General features: G+C 41.5%; 1 protein-coding gene across 4 annotated transcripts in view; it reads left to right on the forward strand.

The window, feature by feature from the left end:
* The window catches only part of LOC147253765 (CUB and sushi domain-containing protein 3-like), a 246,750-nt gene that overhangs the window by 184,597 nt on the left and 48,033 nt on the right, over nt 1-14,120 (forward strand). For all 4 annotated transcript variants that reach the window (XM_086219046.1, XM_086219048.1, XM_086219049.1 and 1 more), the window contains exons 51-56: nt 1,435-1,629; nt 2,404-2,577; nt 3,928-4,101; nt 5,311-5,484; nt 10,758-10,943; nt 12,159-12,332. In XM_086219046.1, the coding sequence (XP_086075172.1) occupies nt 1,435-1,629; nt 2,404-2,577; nt 3,928-4,101; nt 5,311-5,484; nt 10,758-10,943; nt 12,159-12,332 (1,077 nt within the window). The remainder of the gene's footprint in view (nt 1-1,434; nt 1,630-2,403; nt 2,578-3,927; nt 4,102-5,310; nt 5,485-10,757; nt 10,944-12,158; nt 12,333-14,120) is intronic.

Here is a 14,120-nt window from a genome sequence, read left to right on the forward strand (position 1 = left end):
ATTTGGAGTAACAACATTTGTTGTTCAATATCAATGAGCTTGATTTCCAAAAACACCCATTCCATCTCAGTTGCCATTGTTGTCTCTGACCGCAAGAAAACCAAGGAATCCAACAAGAGCCCCCGAAACCATACAAAGACACAGCCACACCCCCTAACGGCTCGGTGAATTGCAGAGCAACGCGTTCCCCCGACGCATAACTTTGAATGCTCAATGACGGCGTAGGATCTATGCCTTCATGGCAACAGCATAAACCAAGCCTAAAACTTAAAACAAAACACTGTTCTGTAATGGGTAGAGATATAGTTGACAGTCTTTTATTACAAAAGGCGCAAATGTTTTATTGTCATTGATCAGCTGCAGAAAACAACAAAAGGTTACAATGGAACTCTTTGAGACTAAAAATGGATAAGAACATTAGAGAAATAAAAATGAGCACAACATACAAACTCACACTATCACAATATGAGGTCTGAAAAGAAAATATGCACTAACAAAAGCCTGATCCATCCCTCCATCCATTTTCTTCCACTTACCCTGTTAAGGGTCACAGGGGGCTGGAGCCTATCCCAGCAGCTTTCGGGCGAGAGGCAGGGTTCACCCTGGACAGGTCACCAGTCCATCAAAGGGCCAATACCTATAGACAGACAACCATTCACACTCACAGTCACACCTACAGTCAATTTAGAGTATCAGTCAGCCTCGTCCCCTCTTGATGTCTTTGGACTGTGGGAAGAAGCCAGAGTACCGGAGAGAACCCACACAGGAACAGGGAGAACATGCAGACTCCACACAGAAAGATCCTGTGCTCTAGCCGGGACTAGAACCCGGAACCTTCTTGCTGTGAGGCGACAGTGCTAACCACTGCCCTACTGTGCCGCCATTCAGTCAGATATGCTGAGCAAATTAAAAATAGATCCACACCATGTGCAAGCAGCATACTTAAACATAAAGACTTTGGTGAGTGGGATGGATGAAAATAGATTTTTGCTAGGTTGATTTTTTTTCATTGAAGTGCAACTTCTTCAAGTCTAAAAGTCAGTGTAACAAATGATGGACAACATTGTTCACTAGTGAGACCAGTGCCCACTCTGCTGTGAATGTAGTTCACTGCAAAAACAGCCACCTTTATTTTGACTGATTTGGTTTTAGAGAGCACAGCTCAGTTGTGAAAGAACGTTGGTTTAACTGCAGAAATGTTGTGATTTACATTTTCATACACTTTTTTTTATTTTACTGATTAAAATGGTCACACCAATTTATGCTTCTACAACACTGTTGGATTGTTGCATATTTTTATGAGTTATGACATAAAGGTGTTTACATAGAAGGAGAGATGACCTTGATTCAGAATTCAGTCATTTTTAACAATCCTGAAATCACAATGCCCTCATCTCCTCTAATGCCCTAGTTCTTCTTCTTTTTATTGCACAGTTACAATGTGTCCGAGTCTCAGCTCCTTCTCTCTGGATCATGGGAAATGGAGGATTGTCAATGGTTCTCACTATGAATATGGCACTAAAATAATCTCTACCTGCAACCCTGGATACTACCGTGTCGGCCCTGCCCACATCCAGTGCCTTGCAAATGGTGTGTGGAGCTGGAGAAACGAGAGGCCACGGTGTAGAAGTGAGTGACCTATGTTGCAGCAACACATGCAACACACACATTATGAACTGATAGTAACAAACTAGTAAAGCAATAGATACTTTCCAAATAGAGATTCAGACCGCATTAGTATTGATTGAAGAACTGATTTTCACACCGTTTCTATTTTTTCATCGAATTGTTGTCGAAAATAAAACACTTTTTAATGGCTGATTAGTGTTCCTCTCCTATAAAGATACTGTACATTTGTTTCAGGAGCATCATTAAAAGGACAAGATACAAAAGAATTCATAAAAGAACTGTGTCCTGCTTTGTCACAGATACATTGGACTCATACATTTGTGACTTTACAAGACTTTACAGCTCAATGATTGTTTTCTACTGTTGCCCTATGTGAGTCTCAGTCTTGATTAGATGTGTATTGTGGAAATGGAAAGTAAAGGTATTTTTTGCTGCCATGGGAACTATTTTTTGTGAAGCAAAAAAGCTGAATAGTCATTGTAATGGCAAAAGGAGATGTCAGCTAGCATGACGAAAGACCTTAGGACAAAGGCAAACACCATCATTATCCTTCCCATGAAAAAGTATGGGTCGTTCTTTTATCGCATTAAGGTCGGGGAATTTTGTTTAAATGAGTGCGCCCTCCCATTTACTCTGAAGATGTAAGCCAACTTCTGTCTCTTCTTTCTTTCTCTCATATTCTCTCTCATTCACTCTCCTGGTGCCATGTTCCTTCCTTCCCCTCCATTTCTTCTTTCTCTCCTCTTTTTTACCATCTTGTTCATCTTATCGTAGTCATTTCCTGTGGCAATCTGCCCATTCCTCCTAATGGGAAGAAAATTGGGACTCAAACTACCTTTGGAGCATCAGCCATTTTCAGCTGTAACCTGGGCTATGTTCTGACTGGATCCACTGTAAGAGAGTGTCTCCTGTCCGGCCTGTGGAGCGGGACAGAGACTCTGTGCCTGGGTAAGTAAGGTCAAAATGCTCTCCCGAATGTAAAAATTACAGCCTTCACCTTGGTCAATCACTGCTGTTTGGTGCATGTCCACGTTTAAAACCACTGGAAGCCTATACACGGTTTGTGTTAGCAAATGTTTATAGCGAATAGCTGTAAAACACTTACAAATATGTCCTATATTTAGCCTCTGTTCTTTACTCCCTGCTGGTAGTTAATACTGCTGCTTTGTAGTTTTTCAGAAGACTGCTACTTCATAAAATATATTTTGCAAATGTGTGATCATCTTTGGAAACAGATCTGAGAGGGATGCAGCAGGAGGGCTGTACAGTAAAACCTCTGAGTCAGTGTGATACAGGGTTTCTAAAATGCTTAAACTTGGCAGAGGAGCAAGAACTCACTTGAAACTACGAGACACAGGCCAAGTTGTCCCAGCACAATCTCATTATGCTGCTAACAATTCTAAACAAGAAAATAACTTTCAGCTGAGCTTAGCACAACTCATTGTTCTATGGAAGAGAATGAGATATTAGTAATTACATGAGCTGCATTCAACCCCACGCAGCAGTGAAATGTGAGGTTTTCCTTTGCAGACTCATTAATCTTGTTATCAACCCTGTTGCACCAGCTCTTGGAGCTCACTTCAAGTTTAGTTTGGCTCACAAAGGAAACAACTCTCTTTTATTTACTTCTATGACTGTCAGGTTGACACAACAACGGACCTCTCTGTATACCTACTTCAGCACTGTCTTCTTGAAATCCGGCTGCTCTCGTGTAGAGTATGACGGTAAAACGTTAGAATGAGTTTCTATGTGCAGGAGTAAAAAAAATGTAAATCAAACTCTCAGTCAGTGGCAATTTCCTTCCAGTTTTAAGTGTCAGTGGAAAGATATCTGCTCCCTGAAAGGGATTTATTGTAGCTAAACGTAATACATTTGAGTGGGGGTATTGCATTGGTTTTGAGAAGTTCAACATGGGGCGGGATGAAATAAAGCCAAATTGAATTTAGAAATAATAATTCAGAGAGAATCAGATGAAAAATCCTTTGCAAATCCAGTCTTTCATAAACAGTAATTTGTTTGCTAGCCTTGTAATTTCAAAACCTTTTAAATCATCAGTTTCCAGTTTCGTTCACAATTGTTTCCACCCTGCAACTATCATCCACCTAGATCGATGCTATTCTCAAATGCTAAAAGGTTTGGTGAAAGTATTGCATCTCCTGATATGTCATTGTTTACTAACAATGAATGGGCATCTTTGTCAATCAAGAAATTAATGATCATGTTGACAAAAAGGGTGAACAGTTAAAGGAAAAAAATTAGATAAAGCACCCATGAGTTTTGTTTCCTGTCGTCCTACAGCTGGTCACTGTGGCATTCCAGAGCAGATTGTGAATGGGCAGGTGATTGGAGAAAACTTTGGTTACAGAGACACAGTGGTGTACCAATGCAACTCTGGATTCAGGCTCATTGGCTCCTCAGTACGCATTTGCCAGCAGGACCACAAGTGGTCTGGTCAGCTCCCAGTTTGTATCTGTAAGTACATTAGTGCCTCGTCTCAGCAGCTTAGTACTGGCTGAGCAACTGCTGAAGGGTTTGAGTCTTTGTGTGTGTGTGTGTGTGTGTGTGTGTGTGTGTGTGTGTGTGTGTGTGTGTGTGTGTGTGTGTGTGTGTGTGTGTGTGTGTGTGTGCAAGAGAAGGTGAGAATTGCATTGTTTTATGTTTTTTGTGGCAGGATTTAGAGAAGATTTTTCAGTTAAATGTAAAATAGATCAAATGTATCATGTATGTAACATTTTCATGTTGTACATCTGAAACCCATGGGATAACATGTATAAGTCAAAAGGTTTTTATGTGGAAACCTCACTGACATATATGAAACTAACTACTGGAGGAGACCAAACAAGAAATTGAGCCAAAAGCATGGTTTGGCACTCCGAGTGGCAAACAAATCATGACAAAAACATACCAGGATCCATGATACAGGCAAACAAAGAGGAAAAACAAAGCTGACGTGCATGACTCAAGGACACTGAGACAAAGTGTCACAGGACACAAGAACATGCACTGACTAATCTCACAAAAAGGCCAGGATAGTTAGATACAGATGGGGCAGTACTAAGAGTAGTTTTCATGAGATGCTACGTGTGTGTACCATATGTGCTCTACATTACACACATTGTGCTATGATTTCTGCATGTGCTGGAATATCTGTTTCCTTTTACTGGAAGGTTGTAAGTGATGAAAATAATATTTTTATTACCTTTGAATTTTACAGACTGTAGAGACTGCTGTTAAGATGGATGGGGGGCCGGTTTTGTATCCTATAATGGATTGATTTGATAACTCATTTAAGGAACTTTGGAATATATAAATTCATATTCACAAGACACAGCAGGAACAGAACTCAGTAGTTGAAACATGTCTTTGTAATGGTATTCTCAATCACTGTTTCACCTATTGACACAATGAAATTTGGCATTTACCCTTTTTCCAGTTGAGATCATGTCTTTGATTTTTATTCCCTCAAAGTCCTTGAGGTCAGTTATGCAGTAACAATATTCATATGATAGGTGTCAATGTACATCACCTATCACTATCACCTTTATTGAGGTTTTTTCTCTCTTTCCTTGCACTCTAGCTACTCTTTAATCTACATCCTGTGCTTCTTTCTCTGTATTCCTTCTCTTTTGCCTCCTCTCTAACTCTACCCTCCACTCATGTCCCTGTATGCGTTGACTTCAGCTGTCACCTGTGGGCACCCTGGTAGCCCTATCTATGGCCGTACCATAGGCGAAGGATTCAACTACAACGATGTGGTGCACTTCTCTTGCAACAAAGGCTACACCCTGGAGGGGCCCTCCACAGCGCAGTGCCAGGCCAACCGCCAGTGGAGTCAGCAGCCACCGACATGCCGAGGTAAGGTCCAGTTACTGAGCAGCATGGATGACTGATTGGCAGCAGGACTGTTTTTCAAAAAGATTTGAATGTATCTTGACAGTTGAACTAAGAAGTTGCGTGTCCACGTCAGCACACTCAGAGCCACTGACACTGCATCAGTCAAAGCAGACAAGAATTGAAAACAAGCATTACTATTGTATGTGATATTTGCTCAATAATGATATATATGATAAATCACTATAACTTAAACATCCATCCATCCATTTTCTATACCACTTATTGTATCTGTTAAGGGTTGCAGGGGAGCTGGAGCCTATCCCAACTGACATTGGGGGAGAGGCAGGGTTTACCCTGGACGGGTTGCCGGTCCGTTGCAGGGCCATCAGGAGCAATTAGAGGCTCGGTATCTTGCTCAAGGATACTTCAACATGGTCACCGGGGGAAGTGAGATCGAACCAGCAACCCTTCAGTTGCTAGCCAGCCACTCTACCTCTGAGTCATGCCACCTCCCTAACTGAAAGATGTTTTTCTATTACTATCAGTGGTCTCTAATTCTTCATCTTTGAATCAAGCTAGTCAGCAGTGTAGCACCCAGCAAGCAGAGGGATCCTGCCAAAGTGCTGGAACAGCATTGGGTGGCTCTCTACTGGTGCTTTGTGATGGTTCAGGAATCAGAATGACCAAAAGAATTTTCTAGCCAGCCAATGTACTGTATCATGGTCATTCAGGGATCAAGAGCCAGTGACTGCCAGCATGCAGCGGCACAGCCACACAGGCAGAATGGATAGAAAGCGTTCACACATCAGTCACTGTTTGTTCTACTTCGCTGGGTACTTTGGCAGCAACATGCCGCGCTGGCCTTGAGCAAAAGCAAGAAAATGGCAAAAATGAGCTTGCAGCAAAATGTATGGAAAAGGTAGACGAACTAGGGAATTACATTTCACGATGATGCTGCCAGTTTGCACTATGAGGCTGTTTGAAGGAGAGATGACTTTGAAGACAAGAAAGCTTAGAATATATTTAATAGTAGATGTTTAGTTGGAGGCTGCATGGTGGTGCAGTGGTTAGCACTGTCGCCTCACAGCAAGAAGGTTCTGGGTTCGAGTCCTGGCTCAGACATGGGATCTTTCTGTGTGGAGTTTGCATGTTCCATGCCTGCGTGTGTTCTCTTCGGGTACTCCGGCTTCTTCCCACCATCCAAAGACATGCAATTTGGGGACTAGGCTGATTGATTCTCTAAATTGACCGTAGGTATGAATGTGAGTGTGAATGGTTGTTTGTCTCTGTATGTTGGCCCTGCGATGGACTGGTGACCTGTCCAGGGTGTACCCTGCCTCTCGCCAGTTGATGCTGGGATAGGCTCCAGCCCCCACACGACCCTTAATAGGAATAAGGGGAAGACAATGGATGGATGTTTAATTGGATGTGTGAGTTCTAATAAGCAAGCTACTGTTAGTGTAAAGATGTGTTAAAAAGGGTTCGTATGGTTTAACAGTCTCAAGATTTTAATAATAGGTAGATCAGAATTGATTATTAAATAAATTAAGCGTGATATCCACTGTGGTTTTAATTGATTTGCCACCTCTGCTATCTAGTGGGACAAAGCTAGATTTCAGAGACTTTACGCTTTTAAAAATATCTCTCCTTGGCATGAGTTTAGTTGGCACTCAGTTGTGAGGAGACACTGTTTTCAGTAGTGTGAATAGCACCACAGAGACAGACCTGGTAAGAGATCAAATGAGTAAAATCATATTAAACTGTCATCATGACTCCCAAACTCAAAATATGTCTCCTGTTCTCTCTAAAAATTTCTCACACTAAGCCAGCTTTGTCGCACATTTGCATTATTGATTTAATTTGATGTTGCTCTGAACTTAATTTCACCCTCATCATCTTTCAGTCGACTGTCAGCAGAGTGGTGTCAGAGACTTTGTGTTTGTGAAGTTGTGACAATAAATGTTCTTTTGTTTTTTAGGGTTTTTTTTTTCAGGCGAAGGCACTGGTTGTTATTATGATTGACAGTGCTTTATATAGGCTGGCCTTACTTGTCTCCCGGTTTGTTTGAAAAAAAGAAAAAAAAAGAACAGAAGCCACTGATGCGGACGCACCAACACTTCTATTATTATCTCACAAGTGAACAACCAAAGAAAAAAGTAACTCATACAGAAAAGTCAGTCTCACGGGAATGATACTATGGATTTAATTACAGTGGGCCACACACCTTTTGTGAATATTCTTTATAGATTTAACAAAGTACACATGACTGCAGTAGATATAATGTGAGCAAAACTAATTGTGGGAACCCATCAATGACACATGATCATAACAATAATGCAAAACCTAAAAAAAATGCAGTAAAAATATAGTATGTTTGACCTCATCTCTTGCTGTATGATAGTTTGATGTGTAGAGTAATACTAACATTTTATTCTGGAATACAATCAGGGCTGGCATGCCATATGTTGGTGACCACTTGATTTTGATCAGTTCCCTGTAAGAAGAATTAAGTCAAGTCAGTTTTATTTGTATGGCACCAAATCATTACTAAAGTTATCTCATGACACTTTACAAGGTCTAGTAATAATTTACACCCAACAATTCTCCATGAGCAAGCACATCAGGCAAACAGCAGCGACAAAAACCTTCCTTTTAACAGGCAGGAACGTCGAGCAGATCCAGGCTCAATGGGAACAGCCATCTGTTTGACTGGTTGGGGGAAAGGGAGAAGTAGAACTGGGAAAAGACAAAGACAGATAATGGAGGAAGACAGATATGCAGAAGGAAAGAGAGGGACAGCGATAAGGAAAAAGAGAAAGGAGGAGAGACTGATGGACGGACGGGGACATGAGCAGATGAGGCTTCGAGTGGCAGCTTGAGCCTCTTCAGGTTTGTAGCCTCCTCCAGCAGCACCCAGGATCTGGGATGAGGGGAGCCCTAAGGCTCCGGAGAAGAAGACGAGTTAGTAACACATATGAGTATGATTTATGTATGACACATACAGGAGGACAGAGAGGAAAGACAGGAGGAGAGAGAAGCCCACTGCACCATGAGAGATCCCCCAGCAGTCTAAGCCTATAGCAGCATATCTAAGGGCCAGCCTAAGCCAGACCTACCTTTAAGCTCTATCAAAAAGGAAGGTCTTAAGTCTGCTCTTAAACATAGAGAGGGTGTCTGTGTCCCGGACTGAAACTGGGAGACGGTTCCACAGGAGGGGAGGCTGATAGCTGAAGGCTCTGGCTCCCTTCTACTTTTAGAAACTCTAGGGACCACAAGTAACCCTGCATCCTGGGAGCAAAGGGTTCTAGCTGGATAGTAGGGGACTAAGAGCTCTGTCAGATATGAAGGTGCCTGATTGTTGAGGACTTTGTATGTTAGACGAAGAATTTTAAATTTCTATTCTAAATTTAACAGGGGGCTAATGCAGAGAAGCCAGTACAGGAGCGACATGGTCTCCCATTTCTAGTGAATAAATGGGCAGCAGCATTTTGGACCAGCTGGAGGGTCTTTAGGGACTTCTTGGTGCAGCATGATAGGAGGGAATTGCAGTAATCCAGCCTGGAATTGACAAAAGCATGGACGAGTTTTTCTGCATCTTTTTGAGACAGGAAGTGTCTGATCTTAGCAATGTTTTCATTTCATTTCATTTCATTTTATTTATTTCACGTCATGGAAACAATATTTCATTACTGATTCTCCGTCACAATTTCAATAAATTTCTTTCATTCCATGATAGAAAAGGGGCAGAAGACGTACATGAAAGAAAGCAGTCCTGGAGATTTGCTTTATGTGGGAGTGAAAGGACAGAGTCTGATCAAAGGGAACTCCTTGGTTCCTTACGGTTGTGCTGTAGGCCAGGGTGATGCCATCCAGGGTACCTATCTCATTAGATAGGGTGTTTCTAAGGTGTTTTGGGCCCAGCACAATAACATTTTTGTTTTGTCAGAGTTTAATAAAAGGAAATTATGGGTCATCCATGTTTTTATTTCCTTTAGACAGGCCTCCAGTTTAGTCAGCTGATTTGTTCCATGTGGATGCATTGATTGAAGTACAGCTGCGTGTCATCTGCATAACAGTGCAAATTAATTGAGTGTTTCCAAATAATGTGACCTAGAGGAAGCAGGTATAGGTTGAAGAGGACTGGCCCAAGCACAGACACTTGTGGAACACCATAACTGACTGCAGTGGTTTCAGAGGGGTTATCATTAGTTAGTACGAACTGAGATCGACCTAGTAAATATGACCTAAACCAATTTAGTGCAGTTCCTTTAATACCAGTGACATGTTCCAGTCCCTGTAGAAGGATATGGTGGTCAATTGTATCAAAAGTTGCACTGAGATCTAACAAGACCAGCACAGAGACCAGTCCCTCATCTGATGCCAGTATGAGGTCACTGGTAACTATGACTAGTGCTGTTTCAGTACTAGGCTGAACCCTGACTAGAAATCCTCTGGTAAGCTGTTGCTGTAGAGAAAGTCACAGAGCTGTTTAGCAACTGCTTTCTCCAGTTGTCTGTTATAATAGGACATGACACTGAATTTAGCGCCAATGGAATCGCTTCCTTAAATCTAGCTACGGCCTGATCAGACAAACATCTGGAAACTACAGTTTTCCTTAGTGGAGTGTAGTTGATTAGTATAAATTCAAAAGTGATTAATTGATGGTCAGATAAAAGCGTGTTCTGTGGAAATACAAGTAAATGTTTAGCTTCAATTCCATATGTCAGGATGAGGTAGAGGGTGTGGATGTGGCAGTGAGTGGGTTATTCATTGCCACCTCTGCTCAGTATGCCATCACAATCTTAGACAGAGATAATTGCAGTTTTACGTATTTATGGGATGGTTGTGGGAATGCTGCCAAAAAGTGAATTATCAGTTATTTTAAAGGAAATATTGCTACCCTGTACATTGATAATTGATTTATCTCTGAAAATCACAATAAATTTATGCCCGTGTAATGTCGCCAAGAAAAATCTCAGTAAATTACTATAACAGGGTCAAGCTATGACTACTGTAAAGCATAGAAACTACACCAAATTTAGATAATGTCTTCGGACTGGACTCACAATAAAATGAATGTTATGGACAGGAGACACTTTTCCAAAATTTGGCACAGTAAGTAATCATGTCAGTACAATGTTCAGTAATTTACCCCGAAATTGCAACAATGTTACCTCGCAGCAATAAAAATAAGAAATTCTCTCTCTGTATTCTTCCATTATAATCAAACTAATCAAATTAGGTCAGAAGATTTATAGAAAGTGATTATCTGTGTTCTTTTTGTCTCTTCACAGTGGTGAACTGCACAGACCCCGGCATACCTGCCAACTCCATCCGTGAGAGTAAGATCGAGCATGGTAACTTTACATTCGGCAGCGTGGTCTTCTACGACTGTAACCCAGGATATTACCTGTTCGGCTCGTCTGTGCTCACCTGTCAACCAGTTGGCCACTGGGACAAACCTCTCCCAGAGTGCATTGGTACAGTGGCTACCTTTTATGTTACATAGCCTGTCAGTTGATCTGTTTTTAATTGTGTGTTTCTGTCTGTTCCTTGACATTTTTTCCAAGAGATGTTGTACAGTTTATGACTGTAATTGACAGTGAATAAATCTGAGCTGCTGCTAATAGAAGTCAATGCAACATGTATGTTATCATCACTGGCTGTGTCTCTATGTGTAATTAGCTTATTTGGACTTTTTTTTGCTTGGTTTCAATACATTTACCTGTAACAGAATGACATAAAATAAACACCCTTCTTAGATTCTTGCTGCAGGGTGTGATGACATCAGCGTGCTGAATGAGATGATGCATGGGTGGTTGCAGACTGGCAGTTGATAAATGGCTTATAAAGTTGGGAGAAGTTGCCTCAAGATAAAATTCGACGTGGCAATATTTTCACAAGTCCAAACATAGTCGTATTTAATGATTAGTGAGGAAAACTATAAAGCAGAAATGACTAGCCAATTGCATTTTTTCTTCCTTCAAAACAAATCTTGTCAGCTCCTCTTATGTAGTAAATTCATTTCATAGTTTTTGTACTTTAAAAGACAACGGAGCATCTCTATTTTCAAAGGTACTCCAAGTCTTACCTTTAGGACTTCTAAATATGCTGTTACACATTTTTACCACCCAAGATTACTACCCTGTCCACAATCTTGTGTTTGTGTGCCCTCATTTGTGTCTTGAAATGAACAAGTTGTTAAATGCTGGAAATGGGAGCATGTAAGTCATATTTGATGTGCTGGTGGCTTGTGGTTATTCGGCACTGTACCTGATTGCAAGATCGTAAAGCTGCCCCCGGATCAGTCGTTCAGGTTTCAGGATTATAACAGCAACCATCCATGAAGTTTAGGGATTGATCTGAGGTAGTAATGTTGGCCTCAAACACCTGCCCCATCATGCATGTTCCTTATCATAGTGACTCCACATGTCTGGTGAAATGATCTGAACCAAACTGTATTTCATGGTGGGGAGTTGACATAGAACATGTATTTCCTCAAACTGAATATAAATAAAAGAGATACACTGGAGTGTTTGTCTTAGACATTTATTCTAGGCTGCAGGCGTCAGATGGCTTTAGTAGTAACTAACTCCAATAAATGACAGCTCATACAAATGTTTACAGTATTACATTGCATTGTCATATCATGAATTAGGCAACTTCTTAATTCTTCCTTTGTCTCTGTTACACAGAGGTTGACTGCGGACATCCAGGCACACCCCCCCATGGAGTGATGGTTGGAGAGAAATTCACCTTTGGCTCCACGGTGCGGTATTCCTGCTCTGGAGACCGCCAGCTCATAGGAGACTCATCGCTCACTTGTCAGCTCAATGGACACTGGAGTGGCCCCCTGCCTCACTGCTCAGGTAATACAGTATACATGCAAAAGAGTCATGCATGCACAACTTTTATCTGTACAAATTAACGCAATGAAATACAAGCAAGTGTCTCTTTTCTCTTGTCCTCTGTGACACTGGTATCAGTATCATCACATTCCTAAAAAAAAAAGAGAGAGATGATATGTTTATCTTGTTTTAATTTGGAGGAAATTAACCGAGTGGTATACCCACCCAGATGAATTAGTTATTTATTTGATTTGTCAGGCTTTTGAGGTACTGATGCGGGACATTATTGTCATCACCCCAATACCACAGAGATTGATGGAATTCCATTTGTGGTGCTCATGTAGCATTTAAAAAAATGACTGTTAAAATATTCAGCAGCAACATCTCTTTCCAGAAACAATGTCCCCAATAGTCCACAGAGTACACTGTCAACAGTTTTCACAGGGACTATTTTCTTTGATAGTAAGTAATTCCAACGAAATTTGTTCATTGCAATGTTTGTAGATAATACAGAATAACCAGGACACTTTTTCTGGAATGACAAGTTGTTGTTTAATTTTGTATAAAGTCATTTTTCAGTGCTTTGAGTTTGGGCACCAAAAAATACATTTTATTCAACCCTATTGTATGAGAGCCATGATTCCCAAATTGTGGTATGTGTATCTCCAGGAGGGTGCCCACCAAATAATCATAAACCTATGGACGTGATTATTTCCTCCTGGGTCGGAAAAAAAGGCAATTTAGCTTCCAGTATGTTGCCTAACATGCTCAAATATGGATAAATGATTGAAATGATCCTCACACCCATGAGAGCAACACTGGGTACAGCACATCAGCCAAAACCATCTGCTCTGGGCCTTCCAGTAGTGTGTGACACAGTTTTCATGTTAGGTGCTAACCTAGCCACTGTAGATGCTCATGCCATCTGTGGAGGTAGAAGGGGCACAGAAGGTTGAATATTTCTGTATTTGGCTGATGAATTTTCCAAAAAATGGACCAGTGCCAAGTAATGGCTAAAACTCACAGACATGGAGTTCGCTGGCTGTCCAAGCAGAATATTTCCATTAGTCAGCTGAAGCCTCGACACTGACCTCAGGAATCATGCGCAACTGCACTGTAGAGGTTCTATTTTTTTCCCCTTTTCATGCACCCACCCAGCCCTTCGACACGGAAAAACCGCCACTGTCCCATTGGCAGACAAGTGTAGGCTTCTGCCCACCAATGAGATGCCTTTGCATATTTTATATTTTAAGGGTAATCCAAACTACACAATTCAAAATATGTATGATTCCCCAAAATTTTCCAACTGCACCATGTAATGCAAAACGAACAGGGTCAATAAGTTGCAAATGATTATATCTGCAGGGGCACGGTGGTGCAGTGGTTAGCACTGTCTCCTCACAGCAAGAAGGTTCTGGGTTCGAGTCCCGTCTCGGGCACAGGATCATTCAGTGTGGAGTTTGCATGTTCTCCCCGTGCCTGCGTGGGTTCTCTCTGGTACTCCAGCTTCCTCCCACAGTCCAAAGACATGCAGTTGGGGACTAGGCTGATTGATACTCTAAATTGACCGTAGGTGTGAGTGTGAATGGTTGTCTGTCTCTATGTGTTGGCCCTGCAATGGACTGGCGACCTGTCCAGGGTGAACTGTAGCCGCTGGGATAGGCTCCAGCCCCCCGCGACCCTTAATAGGAATAAGCAAGAAAATGGATGGATGGATGGATGGATGGATGGATTATATATGCTCATCCCAAATCCAGTGCTGACAAGAGTGGTAAAGGCTGAAGTCATGCTTTGATAGCTTAACAAAGT

This window comes from Aulostomus chinensis, chromosome 11, assembly GCF_037954235.1.
Source record: "Aulostomus chinensis isolate RoL2024-O1b breed Wild chromosome 11, RoL_Achi_v1.0, whole genome shotgun sequence".
Lineage (NCBI taxonomy): Eukaryota > Metazoa > Chordata > Actinopteri > Syngnathiformes > Aulostomidae > Aulostomus > Aulostomus chinensis.